Source organism: Narcine bancroftii, chromosome 11 (genome assembly GCF_036971445.1).
Source record: "Narcine bancroftii isolate sNarBan1 chromosome 11, sNarBan1.hap1, whole genome shotgun sequence".
Classification (NCBI taxonomy): domain Eukaryota; kingdom Metazoa; phylum Chordata; class Chondrichthyes; order Torpediniformes; family Narcinidae; genus Narcine; species Narcine bancroftii.
Window position 1 is genome coordinate 81,389,163 of NC_091479.1, and position 25,536 is coordinate 81,414,698.

General features: G+C 40.0%; 2 protein-coding genes across 5 annotated transcripts in view; both read left to right on the plus strand.

Moving 5' to 3' along the window:
* The window catches only part of LOC138746021 (sodium- and chloride-dependent GABA transporter 1-like), a 29,620-nt gene extending 29,059 nt beyond the window's left edge, over positions 1–561 (plus strand). The window contains exon 14 of the mRNA XM_069903704.1: positions 324–561. Coding sequence (XP_069759805.1) covers positions 324–413 — 90 coding nt within the window. The 3' untranslated portion in view covers positions 414–561. The remainder of the gene's footprint in view (positions 1–323) is intronic.
* A 2,519-nt stretch (positions 562–3,080) lies between these two features.
* Positions 3,081–25,536, plus strand: part of LOC138746022 (protein FAM180A) — a 43,192-nt gene continuing 20,736 nt past the window's right edge. The window contains exons 1-2 of one of the 4 annotated variants that reach the window (XR_011346655.1): positions 3,097–3,170; positions 20,058–20,140. Coding sequence is in view for 1 of the 4 variants with exons in the window: in XM_069903706.1 (XP_069759807.1) it covers positions 14,115–14,190 (76 nt within the window). In the remaining 3 variants the exon portion in view is untranslated. Of the gene's footprint in view, positions 3,171–14,002; positions 14,191–20,057; positions 20,141–25,536 lie in introns of those variants that run through there. The other 3 variants (XR_011346656.1, XR_011346654.1, XM_069903706.1) reach the window with 3 other exon arrangements.

The window sequence follows — 25,536 nt, forward strand, 5'->3', positions numbered from 1 at the left end:
ACTATGTACATTCATATGAAATGGAAGCCAAGGAAGTGCATAATGAGCAAACTCTCTATTCCTAGCATTTTAATTTTTTTAAAAATGACTGTTTATGTATAAAAATAATTATATTTTAAGGGCATGCACTGATCTTGACTGAAATGTCAATAATTTTGTTTTTTTTAAATCATACCAAGTCAATTAAAGAAAAGTAGCATGTTTTCATTTCCTAATATAGACTGTCTTAATGTTTGTGTTACTTTACCAGAACTCAATGGCTGAATTATTTATTTTCTTAACATCCCCTCTTTCTCCCTCTTCCTCCTCCTGCCTTGTTCTAGCGTTTACAGCTGATGATACAACCCAAGCAAGAGGTCATAATTCAGAACAATGGGTCCCTCAGCAGAAACTTTACTGATGATACTGTTTAAGGGGTTTTCGGTGAAACCTCATTTGCTTCTTTCACAATGATCCACGCATCAATAATCACGCAGTTAGATTCGTGCTTGTCCAACTGAACGGGTTCAGTTATGAAAAGTGTGGTACAAATAAATTCTGCCAGATGAACATTAAACATCTTTGTTCACACCATATAATGTTATTATGAATAAAACTAATTCCTTCTTTTCCATAATTGTTGTCCATCAGCCCAGAGGAGGTGCTCTTCCCTGTGAGGTTTTTTGTCTTCATCAAAGGACATGGAGATATTACAACACATCTCTTGTGAATATTCTCTCATATTCACAAGGATTAAGGACAGTTAGAGTGTCTTTTGTTTTGCTGAAGATGTATAAATGAGTATCGACTTATTAGCTCTTTATACAGATGCATATTTTTGGTACATAGTTGTAACTTTCCCCCCCCACCCCCTCCCCTTCACTTCCTACTCTCCATACAACATTTTGAGATCAGATATCCAGGAAAATTTGTGCCCATTTTCTCAAGTAGAAACTCAAAGATTTGTACTTTTTTTCCTCATACGATAAATTGAATAAAGTAAAGTAAAAGTGAACATACAATTATGTTGCCATGGATAAAATATGGCACATTTTCCCTAAGAGCATTTACAAGAACCAGTGACAGAAGGCAGATCAGCTTCTGTCAAAAGCATTTTTGAAAAAACAAATACTAGAAATATGAAAGCAAACCAGGAAATGTTAAGTATTCACAGTAAGTCGATTAAGTGCCGTATTAATTGAGGTGCGGTTAGGACAGTCATACAAGCAATGCCACCAAGAATAATCACAGAAAATTTTATTCATCTATTGATGTGTGGAAATTAGGTTTTAAAAAAATCAAAGGTCTCAAAATGATTGTGAAATGAATTTTGATAACCAAAGAATACAAAAGGCATCATACAAAAAATTCTAATTAGTAGCTCTTCCATCTAGCTTTCTTCACATGACCAATCCACATAACTTGCATTAGAAATATCTCTGACCTACAGTGTGAGCATCTAATGTCACTGTCCCATGAGTCAGAATTCAAGTATTTGCATTAGTCGCCTTTTTTTAATCTAAATTTAAAAATGTAAAGAGATGGTAAATAAATGTATCTGAACACAAAAACAAACCAGATTGAGAGCAATTTTTTCTTTCTCTTTTCTGCCTTCAGGAACCGAACCAAATGCAAGTCTTGAAAGATTAGGTCTTGGCAGCAAATACTGAAAGAGAGCCATGATTTCCTTTACCACATAGCAAACATTTTTCCAGTTAGAGGATCAAGTGAATCAAAATAATACAGAAAATTATGAAATAGAACTGAAGGATCAAAAATAGGGATTAGTAACAGTGATGGAATTTTAATGACAAAAAAAGATATTTAAGCAGAAGTGAGACACTATGGTTGCTAGAAACAGAGTTAATGTGTCAAGTCAATGATCTTTCTTCTGAAACAAGGAGTCATTTAGACAAAACTAACTTGAGGAACTTTCCCAGAGAAAAGTGGAAAATAAGTAATGTTTTCATTCTCTAATATAAACTGAAATATAAATGGGCATCATGTAGCAAGCATGCTGATACAGATTGTAGTTTTGCTTGGCTTTAGTGGATAGCAAGAAGAGCCTTTTCTGAACTGGTACAAGTGGCAAAGTGCAGGATTGGATTTCCCCCCCCTCTCTCCCACCCTCCCCCCCTCTCTCCCCCCTCCCCCCCCCACCTCTCTCCTCCTCCCCCCCGAGACTCCTGTCCGTAAAGAAGGCAGATGACAGATTCCTTAACCAAAAACATCCCTGAATTACAAATAATCTCCATACTTTTACTACTGTTACAATCCCACACCTTGCACCGACAGGTCCATCTTATTGCAATGCATGAATCATTCCTCAAATTGTCATTCTTGTCCAAACATACTTTCAATTGACCAGGTCAACTCTTGTGACTGAAATACCAAAGTTCATACCTCTTGCTCCAAGAACGCAAGTACACAAGAAATAGGATTACATGTCAGGCCTGTTGAACCTGCTCTGCAACAAGATCATGGTTGATCTGTCCATGGACTCAGCTCCACCTACCTGCTTTATCTCCATAATTCTCCTATTATGCAAAAATCTACCTTACTCTTGCTTTAAAATATATTTAATGAGGTAGCCTCTGTGGCTTGAACATAGAATTCCACAGATTCACTTACTACTCATCTCCATCCTAAATCCTCTCCACCAAATGTTGTGATGATGTTCCTTAGTTCTAGTATCACCTATCAGAGGATACAACTTTCCTGCCTCTACCTTATCTATCCCTTCATAATTTTGTTATTTAATTGTTCTCTGGTTTGAGCATGTGATCAGCCTCATGACCATGGCTATCTGGAACATGCCCACATTACTGCCCTGGCACTTTAACTATATTTCTTTATTGTTATCATATAGTATAGGCTGGTCTATTAGCTTCTGATGTGAATAATTTGTCTTAGATTTAGCTCAGATTTACCTTTATTAATTCCCTTGTGAATTATAACTTGCTCTTCAGTGCTCTGAAAACAAAAGCATAGTTCAAGGTTCTTGCCTTGTGGTTTTCCACACCCACCTCTTTACATTTGCTGGTTTAATAATTTCTAGGATGGGGAAAACACATCCAGTGGGAGAGAACTTAGCTCATTAAGCTCAGTGTTTTCACTGTTTCTTCATTTCATTCAGCTGTCATGTGAACATGAGAATCTTCACATTCCATTTTAAGTTTGTGTTAAATGAGGTGAGTGGAAATATGTTGAATTATATATTTTTTAAAATACAAAGTGGGAATACTTTAGTTGACCTCTGGTTCCCAGATTGAGGAAGGGGAAAAAAGTGATAAAGGCACAGGGTGAGAATGAGATTGGGACCACTACCCACGTTCGGATAAACTAGGTTATTACCTTAGGCATGGTCTGCACTTAATCGCATGTTTACTGAGACTTAATTTTGTATTTCAAAGTGTTTTGCGCTCTATGTAAATAAAAAATAATTGGTGGAGCCGGGCAAAAATAAGAGAGAGCAGGTAGAGAGGAGATTTATTCCCATGATTGAGGAAGCTAAAGCAGTCAATGCTCAAACTCCTTGAATTACAAAATAATATTGTCAAAATTAGACAGAATAAGGCTCATAATAAGTTAGAGTACAATGCCAACCTGAATAGGAATGGAGTCCATGCTAGATTTCACAGTAATCCTGTCAATCACATTCCCACATTTGTTTCTCCTGTTACTTTTCAGACATACACAATTTTCGAGTTCTGGATTAAACATATTGCTGAGGCTCATAATAAGTTAGAGTACAATGCCAACCTGAATAGGAATGGAGTCCATGCTAGATTTCACAGTAATCCTGTCAATCACATTCCCACATTTGTTTCTCCTGTTACTTTTCAGACATACACAATTTTCGAGTTCTGGATTAAACATATTGCTGAGGCTCATAATAAGTTAGAGTACAATGCCAACCTGAATAGGAATGGAGTCCATGCTAGATTTCACAGTAATCCTGTCAATCACATTCCCACATTTGTTTCTCCTGTTACTTTTCAGACATACACAATTTTCGAGTTCTGGATTAAACATATTGCATTCCCAGTGATAAGAGGGGAGAGAAGTAAATCTGGAAAATCCAGGCCACTGTACCAAACATTGGTGGAGGGAGCATTTGTCCAGTTATCATGGAATAAAATGAATTGGAATTTGAAAGAACATGGCATAATAAATGAAAGTCAGATTTGTTAAAAGTAAATCCAGCTTGAGAAACTTGATCAAGTTCTTTGATAAATAATGAAAATTATGGTTGAATTACTGCTGAAAATGGCAATCAGTGTTAGGTCAAGTTGCCGACTTTAGAATGATAGATTGTGTTACCCAAAGTTATTGTTCTGGGAAAAATGATTGTAAAGTAATATCACAGATCAGGATTAATCTCAGAGAGTGGGGAAATATGTTTGAGTGGCTAAATAAACTTCTGTCCCGTGTTGGGATATGCTTTTGTTTCCTATATTGTTTTGATTTTGTATTTGGTAAAGTAGCAGAAAACAATTATTAGCAAAAGGAATTGTTCTGAATAAAGAACAACACAGCATGAGTATGGAATTGACAAAGGGACAAAAAGCACAGAAGAGGAGAGAATGTTTTTAGACTGGTTGGAAGAAAACAATGAGCAGTATTCAATGGGATTCTGTAAGGATCAATATTAAGCACACAACTGTATTTATGCCATAATCACATTGACCTAGGCACACATGTGATGCAAACATTTGCAAAGGATATGACCCTTGAAAATGTAATAGATTTCAGGTGAACATTATAGGTAAAACTGTCAGTATGACATCAAATGTGCCTCAGACAGAGTTGGTCCTGAAACCCTGGAATCTCAAAACTAAGCATACTGATTGGTTTTGGCCCTACTGTAACAATGGTGAGAATTCGACAGTGACTGAGGTCAGAATTTTATGTGCTGAGGCATGCTTCCACTTGAGTAAATCCAGTCTGGTTTCTGGTGCACCAACCAGATGGTGAGGGACATCGTTCACTAACTGGAAACTGGAGAATGTTTTAAAACATAAATACTGGTCTAAAAATAATCTGAAACAGAAATGGTTCACATAAGAAGCCATATGTTGGTGCTGTGTGTAATGTGCAAGTTCTTTGGAAAAGGACTTTCCAAGAGAAAATGAGTTGCCTTTGTCCTCTTCACACAAGTTTCTGTCTAAGTTTGCAGACCTATATCTGCATCAAAGTAATGATATCCTGATGACCTTATTTCCGTGAAATATCTTTTCAGTAAATTTAGAATTCAAATTGAAGAGCAGATTTTATTTAAAGACTACTTAATTCTATCTTTGATTTCATTAAGCTGTGTTATTTATGTAACTGATGTACTTGCATGCTCATTAAAGTTTGGCTAAATCACACTAATGGTTTTTCATTCTCATTTCTTGAGTTTTGTTTCGTGAAGAGCCTGCTTAGATAGCTTGGATGCTACAGTTGTAGCAATAATTATAACAATCACCTTTGTCCTTATGACATTCATGGTGATACTGGCAGAATGTTTTCTATTACATTTTCGTGCAAGAGTGACAAACTATGCTATTATAATTTTAGTTCCTTGGATGACCCAGATCATCTATCACTCATGGGATTGACTTGCTCACAGAGCAACTGCTTGGTAATGTCTCAGAATTCCAAAGGCTTCTGAATTCCAAATAGAGTTTGATTTTCAAATTGAAGAAAGCTCCCTTGTGATGGTTTCCAGTTGTGTTACACAAATGGTTCACTATCCTAAAGCGTCACCTGAATTGGTACTACAAAATGTTTATAAATATTCTAGATTAAATCATAATGGCTCCTTTACAATAATGATTCCACCCAAGAAGTTGTGCAGAAAGAAAAGGGGAAAATTATACTGATCTTTAAATTTCACACTCAAAATTTAAAAATCCAGGTATGATTGGAGCTGCTTTTGTTGAGCTCCAATAAGCATGTGTGTCAAACGTGTTTCCAATATAACAACATATTGACAAGTTCACCTCCAGATCAGCACATGTTGTGATGGACCCTGTGTTTCTGGTTAAAAGCTGCTTATCCAAGACTGATTTTCAAATTGTTACTTTTACTGTATTGTCTAAATTGTCAATTAATATAACATTTAAACAAATCATAGTCCAGGTTTCTTTTAAGATACTTTTCATAGGGAACTGGCAACTTCTGATACTTCACATTTAACTTTTTAAACAAATCTGTGTGGCTTATGTCTACATTGGGAGGATCCCAACTGGAGCTACTTCCAATTCCAATATTAATACGCAGGCAATTATTTTAGCAGAGATTGCTGTAGAACAATCAAGCAGGCCGACTTTTTTCTCTTCCCATACTCACAGCATAAATCCAAAGATTGATACAGAAAAAGCTTCAGACAACATGATCACATCAGAGAAGTATAAAATATACAAGGGAATTTTACGAGTATTATTTGTATAATTTTTGTATTCAGTAATATTTTTGGACCTAGTAAAAGTTATGATTTAATTGATTATTATAATTTTATGTCCTGAATGAAGTAAGTTAATATAATAATCACAGTTATGCTTCTAATGTGATATGTATAAGTTGATTTGATTTATGTCATCATTTTGTAAAGAGTTTTTTAAAAACTACAAAAATTTTAAAAAGAAAGAAAAAGCTTCAAGATTACTGAATCCAATGACAAGGTGTCTCCTACAAGGTAGGAGTTATTTTTGATGTTACCCAATTGATAGGGCTGGTAGTGTTTTACCTTCCTCTTTTATGTCCTTCTGATTGTGTATTCTTTGTTGCCTTCAGAGGCAATGTGCAGAAAGCATATTTACTGGCAATGCTTCCATGTGAAGTTCAAAAATTGATTTATTAAAAACTAAAAACATTCCAGGAAAATGCATAAAGCAACAAAAGATTTTTCCCACCCACCAGCTGCAGCACATTTCTTTAAGCTGTCCTCTCCACCGGTTAGTCCTGTATTTCTGAATGCAGCTAAGAAAGATGAAGGTCATTTTGAAAGGGCAAATCAAGGTAGGACGTACATAGTAAATGGAAGGGCACTGACAAGCGGGGAGGAACAATGGGATCTAAGAATCTAAAGGTGGCGTCTCAGGTGGACAGGGTTGTAAAGAAACCTTTTGGCATCTTAGCCTTTATAAGTTAAAGTATCCTGCATTGAGTACAGGAGTTGGGGTGTTATGTTGAAGTTATTTAAGACATAGGTGAGGTCAAATTTGAAACATTGTGCAGTTCTGGTCACTTAACTCCATGAAGGATATCATTAAGATTGAAAGGGTGCAGAGAAGATTTACTCTGATGTTGCCAGGTCTTCAAGAGTTGAGTTACAGGGAAAGGTTAAACAAGTTAGGACTTTATTCCTTGGAGTGGAGAAGAATGAGGGGAGATTTGATAGAAGTTTGTAAGATTATGAGAGGTATAGACAGAGTGGATTGAGAAGGCTTTTTTCCATTTAGATTGGGGGAGATCAATGCAAAAAGTCATAGTTTTAAATTGAAAGGGGAAAGTTTAGGGGGAACATAAGGGGAAAGTTCTTCACTCAGAGTGATGGGTTTGTGGAATGAGCTGCCATCTGATGTGGTGAATGCACTCCCTCCTGTTGTTATCTCCCTCTCTTGCAGATTGTGCAGGTCCAAAGCCCATGAATTTTGAGGCCATATCATTTAACATATTTTACCTGATGACTGAAAATCAGGACTAATAATAGTATGAAAATCAACTGCCAAGATCTATACAGACAATTCAGGAGGATTCCCTTGGATTTTGACCTGCACAGAAGTGGTCTGCGGGAAAATGGAAAGGAGGTTTTTGGAAATCTAATTCGAGATACCCATCCTGCTCCAAATATTCCTTGTTTCTGCCTTTAGAACTGTTCTTATCAAGTGATGCCTCTCAACAAACAGGCATAATATGCCCCAAAGCAGTGAATAGATTGAATGTGCGAATCTAATCCATGGTCTTACTGGGTCATTATTAATCTTGCAAATGGTGCCAACGATCATTACAGAAAACAAGTGAAGAGGGCAAAGAAAACTCCCTCAATGTACAGATGCTGTGGTTAGCTTAGCAATTACAGCAATGCTGACCTCCCACATTCAAATCCACCATTGTCTATAAGGAGTTTTTACATTCTCCACATAGGTTTACTCCAGTTTCCATCCATCCTTCAAAACATACATGTTAATTGGGGTGTTTGAGTGGCACAGGCCTCATGGACTAGAAAGGCCTGTTACTGTACCGTATGCCTAAGTTTGAAGGACAACATATGGTTCAGAAGGATGAGTGTAGTCCTGGAAATCCTCCACAGTGATTCCAGACCTCATAACATCAAGTCATTCATGGTAAGGACACCACACATTGATTGCCAATTCTATCATTTCATTAGCTGCTGCATCCATGGTCTTCCATGTTGAACTACACTTATTTTGTAAGTGAGGAAACAGATTCAGTAGATTTCACAGTTTGGTAGTAAAAGATTTTATTTACGGAGGCAAATGTGGGAAAATGTCAACACGCACATGCACAATTTATAGCAGCCATGGGAAAAGTCAGATCAGCAATAAAAGACACAAAGACAACTAATAACAAACATGGGAGAAATCACATGGGAACACATAGACCCAAGGGAAAAGTCAATACACTACAATGCCCACCACCCCTTGACTCTGTTCAGGACAAGAGTCAACAGTCCCAACCCAATTCAGTGCACAACTCACCAACAGTTTCTCCAGGATCATTCCACTGTTCTCAGCCCAGAATGAAGCAGGGTGGTCCCTTGGTGATGTCAAAAGAGAAATAACCAAGCAGATGTGCACCTTTTATAGTGCTGGAGGGCTGAGGGGGTCATTTACAGGGTAAAATAGCTCGGTGCCAGCAAGGTTAATTCAATTACAACAGCCCAAGGCCAAGTATAGGTGGGCTGGGGAGTCCAGCCCAGGTAATTTAGAGGGATCCAATGGCTTGCTGGCAGCAAGGTTTGCTGATTACAAAGGCCAATGGTCCAAGGCCTAAGGAATTTAAATTGGCCCATGGCAAGGTAGGGCCAGGCCAAACCTTGAGTAGCAGGTGGTGTGTCTTCTGACCAGGTCGTGGGCAGTGCTGACATGTGACTGCAACGACCCATCACAATACAATCCACCCTCGGAAGTCACACCACTTACCGATCATCACATGGAATGTAATGCAAAGGAAGTAATATATCTTAATGGATGTCTTACCCTTAATTATTTCTAAGAATAAAGCTGTATGTGACTATACAGAACTTTTTCAATATTTTTATTAATTTAATTTAGCAAATGTTTTGTAGGTAAATAAACATGAACAGAGCAATAATCAAACTTGCATAATACTAGTGAAAGTAATTTAAAAAATCTACATGACATTTTTTAAAAATGTGACTATATAGACCTAAAGAAAGGCAAACATACTCTTGATAATTTGGCAAGGACAACATAATATAACACATAGTGATGAGAATGAGAATGAGTGCAAATGACCAGGGGATGACAGTTGCGATGGACAGCAGTGAGATACCCCTGTTGTTTCCGCAATTTGATTTGCTTCCCTTACCTTTGTAGAGAGCCACGATGAGGGCATCGTGGAAATTGTCAGGCATCTCCTCTGTGATCCAGATGTCTTCCAGGATGTCTTGGAACGCCTGTAATGTGTTTCGGCTTAGAGCTTTGTAGGTCTCAGCAGGAAGACCATCCTGCCCTGTTGTTTTATTTGAATTCATCTGCGAGATCGCTTCATTGATCTTATCAGTAGAGGGCAATAGGTCTAGGTCATCCAGGACTGGCTACTGAGGGACATGCTGTAAGACAACAGGATCAACTGTGGACAGCCTATTGATTAGGTTGGAAAAATATTCAGCCCAGTGGTTTTTCAGTCCTTTCTGGTGTTTGCTCAGGCTCGACCCATCTGATGACAGCAAGGGGGAGCATCCTGATTTAGAAGGACGAATAACGGACTTTATGGTGCAGAAAAACTCTCTGGTGGCATGCAAATCTGCATAGTGTTCGACCTGCTCTGCTTCTCTCTGCCACCTCATTTCTCATAGTTCTGCCTGTACTTTGAACTTGTCTTTCTTTGAGACAGGTGATGGGTCATTTTGCTAGCTTTGTTCTTGGCCCTAAGAAGTGCTGAAATGGTCCTCAGTAGCAAAGGGTGAAACACCCTGAATATAGTCCCCAAAATGTGATCTGGGTCAGGCCACATCTCTGGCTGAGCTGTTTCAGTGCAATTCCTTGGCCATCCAATAGATAACAGGTACGCCCTGTTCACAGTAAAATGACAATCCAATTCAAGAATCAGATCCAAGATGGCGGCGTGGTAGCAGCCCTCAGCAGCCTCTCCAGGCCTGGTGTTACAGCAACTCACCAAATAGGAGCTATGGACAACCATTGATGGGTCAAGGTTGGACTCTGGAACATCGTGATATGGGTGTGGCAAGTCAGAGATCGCCAAGCAAGAAGCAAGCCTTCTGAAGATGCTGAGAAGCTGGGCAGACTCAATGGCTGTGGGAGTGGAGCATCCATTGCGGCCTTGATGGCTGAGGAGACAAAGCCTCTGGTCCGGTGATGTGGGACTGCAGTCTTTAGCGTTGGAGTCAGCTGGGCCTGCAACCTTCAAGCGTTGGAGTCAGCGGGGCCTGCAACCTTTAAGCGTTGGAGTTAGCGGGGCCTTCAGCGTCGGAGTCAGCGGGGCCTGCAACCTTCAAGCGTTGGAGTCAGCGGGGCCTGCAGCCTTCAGCGTCAGAGTCAGCGGGGCCTGCAACCTTCAAGCGTCGGAGTCAGCGGGGCCTGCAGCCTTCAGCGTCGGAGTCAGCGGGGCCTGCAACCTTCAAGCGTTGGAGTCAGCGGGGCCTGCAACCTTCAAGCTTTGGAGTCAGCAGGGCCTGCAGCCTTCAGCGTCATAGTCAGCAGTGCAGTCACCTGTATTCTACAGCATCGGAGTTGGCGGTGTGGCTGCCAGTAGTCAATAAAATGGCGTTGGAGGAGATATTCTGAGGTGTCCAGAGCGGCAGGCCTTGTGCAAATTTGGGAATCCCTGGTGGATGTGTTAGCCTGGATCATGGGGCCTAGGCTTAAGGACTAAGAATTGGGTGGCAGTTTCACTACAAGCTGGAGGACTCTTTTTAACATCTGAGGTCCAGTAGATGCCGGGAATCCTGGCCTTAGATGACGGCGCGACAGTAGGCCGCAGCGGCCTCTTCGGACCAGTGCGATCGTTAACTACAATCTGAGCTAAAGGACATTTTAAGATCTAGAAGTGTAATTGATATTGCAACCTGTCTTTGCCCGCTGCCAAGTCTCTTGACTATTAATGTATTGTATCACTGTTTTATATATTCTAAGGAGTTTGTGTGATTGTAGTTTGTAAGTGTATGAGAACTAGTTTAATGTACGATGTTTAATTCCTTGAAGGATTTAGTAGCAACCGTGGTTTCAAGTCGCTCGCAGTGGCCTCTTGGATATGGTGCTATTGTACTTTGCTGTGTTGTAGTCTTGCGTGTTCTTTAGGTCTCAGAGCACGTTGTCTCTTTTTTTTAACTGTGGCTATGTTTTAAAGCGACAAGTAAGGGTACTTGAACTTGAACTTCAACAAATTGCTGCCAGGTCTACTCTCAATCACCAATCCTTGGGAGGTTAGAAGTGGATTATGAGAAAAGATTAAGCAGGTAAGGCATTTATTGGAGATTGGAAATTGTTTAGAAAAATAGTAGGTGATTTATTGAATTTGTTAGGAGCCTTGACAGGCTATATGCTGAGAAGGTGGTTTTCCTCATGAAGGAATCCAAGAGGTATGGACTCTGAATAAAGGGCCACCCATTTAATTGAAGAGGATTTTTCTTTTCTCAGAGGAGTATGAATCTATGGCACTCTCTTCTGCAGAGTGATGCAGAGCTGGAATCATTAACTATATTCAAGGCCGAGACGGGCAGATTTTCAGACTAGCTGGGAATCAGGAGTTATGGAAGCAAAGGGTAGTTGTTGCTTCAAAAGACGCTCCTCTTAATGCAGAGGCAGGGGTGCAGCATTGCTTGTGGAATCTTCCATAACTAGCGTTGCCCAGTCATTGGCATAAACTATCTGTTGAATGGTAGCGCTTAGTGCTATTACAGCGCCAGCGACCAGGGTTCTCATCCGTGTTGTGTCTAAGGAGTTTTGTACATTCTCCCCATGTCTGTGTGGGTTGGGGTGCTCCGGTTTCCTCCCATCCTTCAAAATGTACAGGGATTATACATTAATCAGGTTATTTGGGCAGCAGGGGCTAGTGGACTGTAAGGTCCTGTTACTGTATATCTAAATTAATAATTTAAAAATTTTAAAGCCCCTGATAACAGAGAACCAACAAGAGCTTGTTTGGTGCATCCTCTATCTCTAAGCCTTAGTAAATCCACACATTTTATATCATGGAGTTGGACGTAAAACATGAAAGTCTGCAGACACCATGACTGAAGTCAAGACACAATGCTAGAGAAACACAGCAGGTTACATAGTGCACTTTATAGAGCAAAGATATAGATATATAACCAACATTTCGGGCTTGAGCCCTTCATCAAGGCACCTTGCTTTGACCTGCTGAGTTTCTTCAGCATTGTGTTTTTATGAATATCATGGAGTTGTCTATTTTATTGGACCCAGTGATGTGTTGTTACCTTCAGATGTTTAAGTATTCCTGGGAGGGGTTGGGTAGTTGTAGCTAAGAATGTTTGTTATGTGTCAGTATGGTTTCTATAAACTTAACTGAAAGCAGAATTATTTTCAGTGTTCTTGAATCCTGTAGATTTCTGGTGTCAGGATTTGTTCATTCTTATCACTGTAGGGTCGAAGTTTGAAAAAATTTGCCTAAACCATTAAAGTTGAATGTTTCTGCCTTCAGGCACATGGGCTTGTCATCCAGACCGATTCTCATTATTGTTGGCTTTAGTGTAGTTGAATTGTGTGAGAAAACAAAATATGCTGTCTTTGTGCTCATTCCAACTTATTTCCGTTGCCTCAATACAAAGCTAACTATTTCTAGTAATGCTCCCTGTTCTGAAATCTAGATAGTAAATCCACTTTTCTTTTTTCCACTTAAGGTACTGGTTTATAGTGGGATCAAAAGTAGGAATCAGGAACAATTTATTTCCCTTGTCTTAATTCAAGTTAGATGTAGCATCAGTTGAAGTCACTTAACTTAGCAAAGACTTGATGCGCCCACATTTCCTGTGAATAATAGACAGTTAGGGATTCATCAAGAGTAGCTAGAGTGCCCACAGGCCAAAATGTTCAGCCCATCGTCAGGTTCTCCTGTGCCCCATACTTAAAGCTGGAATTAAATCCATTTTCTGTGTTAATTCTAGGTCAAACACTAATATCAGGTTAGTTTCCTGTATTTGTTTGCCGAATTCCAGGGCACCAGGTATAGACTGTGCGGCAGTTTTGGTCACAGACGGCACCACTTCTGCCCTCTGCAGCCAGGACAGTGAGGGCTGGGGCACCGTCACGAACCTGAGCAGATTTCAACAAGGAGCTGTGAGAAAAGTGGGCTAATGTTCATTATGTGGTAATGGCAGCATTTTGGATGAAAAAGATGGGAAGCAGATTACATATTAAATAAGAAATGAGACAAAAATCTATGAGATTGAAACAAGATTGAAAATGTATGTTCACGCTGAATGTTATGAAAGTGAGAAGAGATTAAAAAAAAAGTCTCAAGCATTGTCCCTTACGTGGAGCATTGCTTACCATTGCCAAGATCTGGAATGTAAAGACCATAGCTCCATCTATACACTATGAGATATAGATGTAGAAATTGCCTGCAAAACTCTCCGTTGTAACGTATGGCATATCTGCTTGTCTGGTGTTTGGAGTATTTGTAGCTATAAATGTATGATTACATTGAATGAAAATGCGTATGTGAAGTGAGAGAGAGCAGCTGGTTGACTGAGTGACAGCATGCATACGTATTGCAGGCTGCTGATGTTTACCAGATGTTTTTGAGAGTCAAGGCAAGTTTAAAGAGAGCTATTGCGTTTGAACACACTAGACAAGCTCTAAGAGACTTCCGCACTCTCCAGAGCTGCACTGTGCTTTCCTGTATTGCCACCAAAACGTTGCATTAGTTCAAGCTCATTTACTAATCAACCCCTTGGGAACATGCAGGGGAGGACTCTGATCTTGCTGATACTTTCCACCAATGTTTGTGCAACTGTACTTCCCAAAAGGAATAAAGGTAAGAGCAGTGGACTATAATAAAAAGGATGATTTGATTAAGAAACTGAGCTGTGAAAGTTCTTCAAGGGTAATGCGAGTGGTTTGAACAGCTCTGTTTGCGATGAGGGCTTTGAAGTTATTGGGAATGGAATTTAACTTGGCGATTCGCACAAAGCAAGCAATAGTAAATTGGCAATCCACTTTTCATCAGTTCAGCATTATAATTTAAACCACGTCACTCATGTTTAATAGTCTGTTCTGTTTTAGCAACCAAGGTAAATCTCACAAGATGGTGTCCGATCTCTTGTGTTGTTTGACTTTATGCTGGTGCATTGATTGTGCAGATCTGCCGTCTCTCCATGGCTGATGCTTGTGTGTTGTCACACATGGGTTATCTTCTTGTGTCCTCAGCTTATTTGTGCTTTTGTTGACAATGTGTGTGTCTGTGTGGTCTCTTTCACTGCATGTTTGTTGGTATGTCCGTATATGCATGCCTGGAAGTGTTGGTATTAAAGGTATGTAACCATGTGCCCAATCTGCCTGTGCTGGTGTTGAGTTCTCCTGGTCCTTATCGTCAGAGCAATGGGGTGATGTTGAGTCACCTGTCATTCTTACATTCCCCCAGATCCTACTGCCATTAAAGATTAAGTAGATAATTTTAAGAAAGTGATCAAATCTTAAAATAGATTTTTAAATAAGTGTTCATATAGTGAATGAGACAGAGTATCATGAGTTGTCTATCAGCTTAAGAATATCTTAAAAGAAAGGGGTGTAATAATCACTCTGATGTCTGCTCTACATATGAAAGTTGGCCTGTGAAGCATGTGTATTAACTACTTTCTGTGCTATTGATGAGCTGCAATGTCACATTAAACTATCTGTTAACTATATTTAAAAAACTATCCTATTCCCTTCAAAATAGAGTAGCTGGTGCTCCTATTTTGTTTCATTTCATCAGATGAAAGGTTTCGTCAATTTCTTCATAGCTTTAAGATTAAATAGCAAAATCATTCACTGGACGAGCAGTTTTAGGTGTAGGCATACATTAGAAACCTCAGAGAATATTTTACAGACTTGCACATGATTATTTTTCTTGGTGACCTACTATGTTTCCAGGTGATGATGACAGCCATGTGACAATGAATCATTGCACAGTCTGGAACTCTGCCGACGCTGCTTGCCACAGCTATGAAAAGAAGCTTTAACTTTAATCCTTGACCAGTACACAGAAACTTGAGTGATCTCTATAAACCTAAAGCTGAATAGGGCTTCTATCCATACAATTCTGCCCACCCCACCCTTTAACATGTAGATCTGTCAAATGTTCCAGTGACTTGAACTGCCACCTCCCCTTTAAACAAATGGCTCTGGAAACACATAAATTGCATAATCCTCATCCAGAAATTCTTGAGAAAAACAAATACTTGTGAATTATCTGCCAGATGGGTGTCCTATAGGGATTTGTATGCACAAAAGCCACTTTATCAGCTGCTCAAGTTTGAAAAAAGGCAAATTTACCTTTTATGAAGAGGACGGAAAAGGTGGAACGTGTCATCCTTTTAAGTAGCCCAAAGCAGTACGCCAGCTTCCCAGGGCAAAGGGGGGTGCAATGTAGAAGACAGCAGTGGCTTCCCTGTGACTCACCCAGTGCCCCGATGCCTAACAGCCCCACTGCCTTCCTCCTCCATTCCCCTCCCTCTCTCTTCCATTCCCCCTTCCTCTTGCCCCATCTTCCTCCAATCAGCCCTACACCAATTCCTTCACCCCGCTCCATCCTGACAGCCCCATTGCCCCGCTGCCTGACAGCCCCATCACCCCGCACCCTTTCTCCTCCATCTCCATTTCCCTCCCTCCCCACCTCTTCCATTCCCCCTTCCTCTTGCCCCATCTCTCCCCATCAGCCTCCCACCGCCCCGCTCCATCCTGACTGCCCCGTCAGGAATCGGCGGCGTGAGAGAGCGAGGTGGGGGGAGCAGCTTGAGAGAGCGAGGTGGGGGAGTGGCATAAGGGAGTGGGTGGCGTGACAGAAAAGGGGCAGGGCGGAGTGAGTGAGCACAGCCTGACAGCTCCACCGGCCACTCTATGACATCTTACCTTCCCGTTTGGAACCGCTTTCAGCGGCAATCCTTTTACGCAGGGGGTAGAGCGAATTTGCTCCACCTCTGACACTTCCCCCTTAGGCGGAGGGAGTCTGGAGCTAGTTAGAACAGCCAATCCACCTTTGGACCTTTTACGCAAGTAAGTGGAGAGTCTTAAAGGCAGAGGATACCTGATTTTACAGATCGCTAATTTTCACTATAAAAGGGGCTTATGTCATTGTGTGGAGAGCCCATAGCTGCCTCTTTCCCTGCAAGAACAAATGCCTGAGGCAAGCCAGTAGGAGGCAGCAATGACAGTGACAGGAATGTGAGTGGGAAGCAGGCAGAATGTAACAAATAAGTGCAGTCAGCTGGTGGTAATGATAATCAGCTTTTTTTGTCATACATATTCTACAATGTTTATGTGTATTTTGCATCATAATTCTTACTTGCTGCAGATAAACAAGAACTACATAAAATAAAAACAGCACCAACAATGGCATACATTCAATTAAATCAGAAAGATATAATAAATACAAAAATTGGAAAGTTTGAATAGGTTTTGAAAAGAAAGTAAGAGAATGAGGTACCCCAAAGTTTACTTCCCACTAACAAAAGGAACTTCAACCTGGTGGGTCAAGGAAAATAAGAACACAAGAACTAGGAGCAGGAGTCAGCCATCCAGCCCGTCAAGCCCACTCTGCCATTCAATGAGATCATGGCTGATCTGATGACAGATTCATCTCCACCTACCTGCCTTTTCCCCACATCCCTTAATTCCCCTACGATGTAAAACAAAAAGAGAAAGAGCATTTTCATTCCTTATTAGGCAGCGTAGGTTACTGTGGGGCTCAAAGGAACACTTCTGCTCTCCACCATCTACTCAGGATAGGGTATTGCCATCTCCCTGATAGGTTTATCTGAGGATCAAAGTTGAGATGGCACCCAGATCAGGATTGAATTAAAATTCCACCCAGAACCTTGTATAATTATGGAATCCCCATGTTCTTTCTTTACTGAAGCCAATGACTTTCAATTGCATTTCAACAGAAACATGGGAAAAGTATTGATTTTTTCCATGTTCCATTCCCACCAAACAGGGAAGAATTCAAAGTAGCACTGGAGTTGTTGTTCATTCCATCCTCTCTATTAGATTTAAGTAATTGCACACGTCTGGAATAAAAAGCTGGTCTCAGTGACGATATTCCTCAAAATCGTGAATTCTCATGATAAGTCATCTAGTTGAAGAGTGTAGGGGTTAGCTCAATGTTATTACAGAATCAGTGACCCAGGTTTGAATCTGTCACTGTCTGTAAGGAGTTTGTACATTTTCCCTGTGCCTTTCTGGGTTTCATCTGGGTGCTCCAATTCCTTTCCATGTTCCAAAGATTTACGAGGTTGTAGGTCAATTGGTTACGTGGGTGTATCTGGGTGGTGGGGGTTCATGGGCCAGAAGGGCATGTTCCTGTGCTGTATCTCTAAATTAAAATTAAATTTAATTCATATACTCAAGAAGGGAAATCGCAATCATCATATTTGTTGAAATATAATTCCCATGAGGTTGGCTTTCAACTACCCTCTAAAATAGCTTCTGGCAAGAAATAGGGATGGACAATAAATGCCAGTGGCATCAGCATTTCATAAGTAAACATGTTGTTTTCTTGTAGAACTATACTTTTCTAAAGCATATGACAGAAGTAGAATCGTGAATTCTAGTCTTCTGAATGTTCGTACCTGAAAAGCTTGAGTTAGCTTCAAAGTCGTGGAAGAAGCACAAACATTGGAGTGTGATCGGCTAAAGTGGATTTTCCTTTGGATGGGGTGGGGGGGTGGGGGTGTCTGCTGGTGATGGAAATGGATGCCCTGGCCTCCAGCAGTCCAAATCAGAGCCCAAAACAGGAATAATTGTTATGGTTTATTATGATTTTTGGAAAATGCCACCAAGAAAGAAAATCAGTTTAACTTTGTGGTGGAAAATTGTAGAATCATTTGGGATGAATTAAAACTTTGACTAACCGTCAGACTCACTGACAGTAGATGGATGTGAGCTCTTCAACTTTAATTTGCGAGAGATGCACAGTACAGCAATATTATTGGAACAATCGCATCAGTCATGTATTGCACACCAAATAACGCTTCCCCTGTGCAGTACACACTTTGGAGCCCTCTGTGGAAGACTGCGTTGTAGTTAACTAAATGTACTTTGCCTGCAAGGAAATTGCTGAACCCATCCAGTAATTGTTGTTCAGATTTAAAAGCTTATGGGTAATGCATAAAAACACTGTACACAGCAAATTTTAAGCCCTCTGTATTTAATTTGCATCAATTAATTTCCTTCTGAATAAATCAAGCATGTGGATTCTATTCCAAAGAGCACTGTGGGTAATGATCACACTGGAAGATGCACCTGCTGACATCAGTTTATAATTTACTTTGTACCAGTGTTTACTTCCTCTACATTGGATCAAAAAGGAAATAAATATTCTTATTGTGTTCTACCAAAACAGGGCAAAGTTCTTTGTAATGACCCAGACTCTGCTGCTAAAATAAAGGCCAGTCTAATAGTACACTGCATAATGTGTACAGCAAGCACATATTCAGATCATCATGCAAACTTTCTTATGACGGTGAAGGAGGCTTTTGGGCCAATTGAGTCCACGTTAACTCACGGAGAAATCTCATCAAATTCATTTCCCCACTTACTTCCATGCAACCTATTTTTTTAAATGTACACGTCTCAAAATTTCTATGCAAGTTATTCTACTTCACAATAAATGTTAGCCAAACAGAAGTTTGCTGCTCGTCCTGTTATTAGAATTAATGGAATACTTATCTCTAGAAGAGAAGTTACCATTACCGTCATTGCCATGTAATTGTACTGGAGGCCAGGGCGAGGTACCATTATTTATCATCCTCTTAGCCAAAAGCATCACAACGGGCTCAGTGAGTACTTAGAGAGCAATTCAGGACAGTGTTTATCTATTGATCTTGTACATTTTGGTAGCCAACCTATATTAGACTGGTGTCCTCCTCGACTTGAAAATTAGAACCGTCGTTAATGGTGCACTTTATTCTCCCAAAGACTGACGATGTGTATCATTGGGAAAATGAACAAACAACCAAACTAACTAACTGGATTAAATGGTATTGCAAAAACAACAAATGCAAACACACTGTATATGTGGTGACCACATGACCATGTCCTCCTTTGGAATAGCCACCCTATGTTACACCACAGAAAACAGACGTTTTGGCCCCCTAGTCTGTGCCATAATCTGTTCTTTTCATGTTCTTTCCTTAGGTTTAAATGGTATATAAATGAAGAAAAGTGTAAGAGCAAACCTAATGACATATTTTGAATGGGTTTTAAATGGGTCGTTTATTAAATTCTCAAAAACTAATTTGTAAAGTTACCTTGGGCTTGATTATGTCGCTCGTTTGTAAATATTTAGCCAGGTGGTCCAGAAGAGATAAGGCTAGATTTCAGAAATATAGTTACAGTATTTTAAGTAGATGAACAACAGAAGATCTGTAAGGATTTAAAAATGATTATCATTCAACAAAAATTTGCTCGTGGCTGTAATTTTCACAGTCCATTGTTTTGCCTGGTGTGAATTGCAAATGAACAGAGGCAGAAGATTTTTGACTAAATTTCTAACAGTGAGGTTGGCATACAGATTGGAGAACATTGTCAATTACACTATTACATGAAATTCCAGGCTAGCGTTTCAGGTTCTGCATTAACCTTTCCCGTTCACTAGTGGACTTTGATATCTTTCTTCGTCATCCCTTTTCCCTCCCACTGCAGCATTCCTCGGTTGAAGAAGCACTCAACTCATGAACACTGACCCGTGGACTTTGGTTGCCAAATGGATTGAAGCCTTCGAGCAGGTTTCACCTTTGGAGTGATTATCTTAGATATGGAGTGGTCCTGGTGGAACAACATTGGGAATCCAGGACAAAGCCTGTGTATATAACACAGCCGCCACAATGCTTGCTGTGTCATGATTGACTGTAGTAAATAAATTGGTTTACAAGCACCTGAGGCAGCATGGCCAGGCTTAAGTGCTGCGGCAAGCCGCGACGATAAGCATCGTCTTGAATTTGTAATGTCTTAAACATGACATAAATATTTCAGGACCAGTCCTGGAAAGTGGATAAGGGTCAAAGACTCTCATTGGAGTGGTCCTTCTAGATCTGGAGTGATATGGAGTGGTCCTGGTGGGACAACATTGGGAATCCAGGCTGTGTATATAACACAGCCGCCACAATTCTACATCCCCATTCCTTCCCCCACCCCTTGATTATTGCTGAAACACTGGGAGACATTATAGAAGGCAAACAGCAGTGCTGAAGGATTCCTGCTCAGATTTAAATGGAACAAGCCATTTAAAGTAGAGTTGAATGGAATGAAATGTTGACTTAATTATCTTGGAATATTTTTATTGTACCGCTTTAGAACCAATTAGGGATAAGGGGAAAATGTGACTTAAAAAATGGATATGACATATCATGAACCCAATGCGTACAGGTCCAATGGACAGGTGACAGGCAGGGAGAACACCATTCACATTATCTAGAAGGATCTAATGTAGGACTAGGTTGCATTCAAGATACCTACCTGTATATGAGGTACTGTGTCATCAATAAGGACTCCCATTGCCCTGGTCACAACCTCTTCTTGCTGTTATCTTCAAAAAAAAAGGTACAGAAGTTTGAAGTCCAGCACTTCTAGAGTCCAGAACAGTTACTTTCCAACGCCTATCAGGTTATTGAATCCTCCTACTACCCTCTAAAGATAAACTATTCCATCACCATAGAAGATCTATCTACATTATTGAATCACCACTTTTTCCCCTCCAATAATTATGAATATTTCTTACTCATTTACTTTTGATATTTATTCTCTTTCCATACTGGGGTAATTTAGTATACATTATTGGATTTGATTTTTTTTTACAGTGAGTAGCTGCTTGGCTGCAGCAAATAATTTCTATGCATCTGTACATTATGCATATGTGTATGAGAATAAAGTTGTTAAAATCAGCCTTTAAAAAATTGACAAGATTTCCATTCAGGGACCAGATTGACTAACATTAACTGCTTTCTTGCCCCCCACCCCCGCCCCCCATCTTTCTCTGTCACATCCTCGTGCAATGTTGGTGTTTGGCCTCTGTACTTACCCATATCTCTGCAGAGCACATGCTCTACTGCAGTTTACAGGTGAATACCGACATCTTCTCACAAGCATGTCTGTAAAGGGCTTCTGACAGAACACGTCATCGGCATTATTGTATGCAGGACATGAAATGGTGCTTGGTGGTTTGACCTTGAACAGCTTATTTTGGTAAGCAGGAAAGAGAAGTAAGTGATATTAGTCAACCTGATGCATTAGATGCCTGTTGGATATGTGAGCGTAACATTAATTAAGATTGAAGCAGAGGACAATTTTATGTGGCTAAGTGTCTGCTCTGTGACATTTTGATAAGAAAAGCAATTTAATTTTATATTATTAGCACAAAAGGAATAATCCCATAACTCAGAGGACTGATGAATTTCAGATGTCCAAGATGTCAATGAGACCACACTGAGTATTGTATGCAGTTCTGGTCACCGATCTATCAGAACGATATGATTCAGCTAGAGATAGTGCAGACAAGATTCGCAAGGGTATTGCCAGCATTGGAGGGCTTGAGTCATAAGAAGAGACTGTTAGTGGCTGGGACAGTTTTCCACAGAGTGTAGGAGGCTGGACCTTATAGAGATCTATAAATCTTGAAGTGCATAAATAATGTAGATGGTCACGGTCATTTTCCAGGGTAGGGGAATGTAAATCTAGAAGACATAAGTTTATGTTCACAGAGGAAAGTTTTTAAGGAGAGCTGAGGAGCAGGTTTTTAATATAAAGGATGGTGAGCTTGTGGAATAAATTGCCAGTGGATGTGGTAATGTCAGGTACACTTTCAATGTTTCAAATATAATTGGGCAGACACATGGAAAGGAAGGATTGAGAGGAGCATTGACCAAATGTAAGCAAATGAGACTAGTCCAGGTAGGTACCTTGCTCGGCATGGAATATTTGGGTGCAGGGGACTATTTCTGTGCTATATAATGCTATTTCTCTATGACTCTAGCTTGTAAGTCAGCATGAAATATGGCTGTGCACTACATCTCCACAATAATGATAATGGAATCCTATCCATGTCACTTCATCTCTTGTCCTTCATTTGACCCTTATTCACTTTCCAGGGCCGGTCCTGAAATATTTATGTCATGTTTAAGACATTGCAAATTCAAGGCAATGCTTATCGTCGTGGTTTGCCGCAGCAGGACTTAAGTCTGGCCATGCCGCCTCAGGTGCTTGTAAACCAATTTATTTACTACAGTCAATCATAACACAGCAAGCACACAGAGCTAAGTGTTTTTGAGCAAAGAAGCTATCTGAGAATCTGACAGAATCTGCAGAATTGAGGGCTTTCATTGACATATCAGTGTTGTGAGAGGAAAAGGAAAAAGATGGAGAGAGGGATGATGAGTGAGAGAAAGATGGTGAAAGAGGGCGAGGGAGAGATGGCAAGGCATTATATGGCATGAAAAGATCCATAGAATTAAATAGAATATGCAGCATGGAAGCCGTTCATTTAGGTTAACAACGTTGAGTATAAGCTCACTTTGAGCCTCCTCCTGTCCTTATTTATCTAACAGTTTCAGCACATTCCTCTTATAACCTTGTTTTCAACGGTCAGAGTATTGAGTATAAAACTAGGGAAGTTATATTAAAGCGGGATTAAAAATTTGGTTCGGCCGTATTTGGAGTATTGTATGCATTTCAGCACCCTCTCTGGAGCCTCCATATCTTTTTTCATCATATGCTGCCCAGAATTCGGCACAATACTTCCATTGTGTTCTGTCTAAGGATAAACCCAAGCTTGGCATAACATTTCTACTTCTTTATCCATTCTCTGGAAATAAACCTGAGAACCTGGTTTGTTTGTTTTTTCATCCACAGTGGTCTTATTAGACAATGATTTGTGTATTCCAAGATTACATAGTACCACTAAACTCTGCAGACTTGTACTTTTCAAGCCAGAGGAGAGCAGACAAAACGGAGCGAGAAGAATAAGAGATTGGTCTTAATGAAACATTCAAGGTCTTTTGGGATTGACATGTCTTTGTGGGGCTGGGGTTTTCGGAGAGAGTCAATTTGGCCCATCTTTATGTCACTCCTGATATTTTCTCCAGTTTCTTTAGCACTTCCCCATTCAAACAAAGAAAATATAGCACTTTCCCTTTTACACCCTCTCTCCCCACAGCTTCTAGCCCGAGAAACTGTTCCCAGGGAAACATTTTCAATTTCTTGGATTTTATTTACTGCCCGCAATACACTCCCTCTACAACAGGGAGATCATACACAAATTGCAGAACATTTACATCAAGACCTTAAGTACGTGATGTTGCTTGACAACCCATTTCCACTTCGGCCACATTAACTTGGCCTCCGGGATTGTTCCCTGGGACCTGACCTTAAGTTCAAGGAACTGAACTTGTCCTTTCAAAAAGGCACATGAGAACTGCCTGGGCTCAGCAATAGATTTAAATAACGTGGTCCTTCCTCTACCCATTCCCATTCCTTGTTCCCTCGCCACTCTCTTTTGCCTGTGTAGAGCTCGTCGAAAGAATCAAAGACTTGTTGATCCAAACCAAGGCTTTTATTAGCAAAAGACAGGAGCTCTTCACAGGTGGTCGACCAGTCCGGAATGATCCGACCTGGCTAGGGACACAACCCTTTAAGGCCCAGACAATAGGCATGGCTTAGCTCTCAGCCAATCGCTGTAAGCACAGTCTAGATACAGTAACTATATACACTATGTACATTGGTGATAGATCTGTACTATCACAGCCTGCACCACCAGACTTCTTTCCATTTAATCTCCCCATTATTTCAGTTTATCAGAGTCTTGCTCTGCTATTCTTTTCCCTCCAACCTGTGGTTCTCTATCTCCAACATTTCCACTTCAACTGAAAAGCCATTCAGCTATGACTGTGGCTCTATTTTTTTCCACGGGTGCTGCCTGTCTGTTTGTACCTTCCCAGAATTTATTTTTTTTAGCTTTAGCATCCTTATTAAGATGTAGTTTTGTATCAGACCTGTTGGAAGTATGTGCATCATTGACCTTATGTCTTGGCTCATCACACTGGACCTAAAATCAGTGCTGGGTGGCCATTACATGCACAGGGAAGACAAATCACTTCACATTATTCCCTAGAATCATTCATTATCACTTAGGCACAAGATGTGGTAACATCCTAAATTTATGCTAATAGACCAACAGTTATATTTTCCTAAGGGCACAAACTTGCATGATGTGAAATGAATACAATCTTTTATTGATGTAAGTTTGGAATTTGATATCATCACTTAATATGCAGCCATATTTCTGAATGATTTACTATAGATATTTTCGGTTTGTAGTGATTGTGAATTAATCATGTACCATTTTGGAATTTTCATATTGATTGCCTTCTGGGATATTTAGCTGTTGAAAATTGATTAATCTTGAACGAGAGTGTACCAGAGACTGCTTCCAGTAATGAAGGCAACTCAGGATTTTATTTCAACAATATTTATCCATGAGCATTTAGTTTAAAATGCATTTACAGTCAACACTTTCATGTCACAAACAGGCACAACTGGAACCATTTAATGTCAGGAATCACATGTTTCAATTTGAGAAGAAAAAAATTATTTGGTCTATTTTAATCTCTTTGTAAGTGTTTCCTTCTTGGTGTTTCATGAAAAAAAAATGTCCTTACTGTAAGTTTATGACAGAAGGTGGTATTGCAGGCACTGTAAGCTTCTTCCATGTGGCAGATCTCCATGACTAGGGCTTAGAGAGGCATCACTGTTGAATTCGTCAATTTCCTTGCCTAGTGAGCATAATTTTCCAGATGAAGCCATTGAGTAATGCAAGTGTGAATGCCAGCTATTGAACTACATGGTGTTTTAGGGGAACTTGGACAATGTTTGCACTATTGCCATGCTGAGGTCAGTTATTGCATTTACTCACTGAATCATTGCAGAAAATACAGGATATGAATCTAATGCTTTTACTTTTGGTGAATAAAGAGGGAGGGATGAGAGAGGAAACCTTTTCAGCACAAACTCCTGTGGGTCAGAAAGCTTTTGAAAATAAGCCTCTTTGCCAATCTGCCATGTTAAATCACAAACAACAGATAGTGCATTTCAGTAATAAACTGTTCTAAAGGACTCCATAGGACTAGTCACA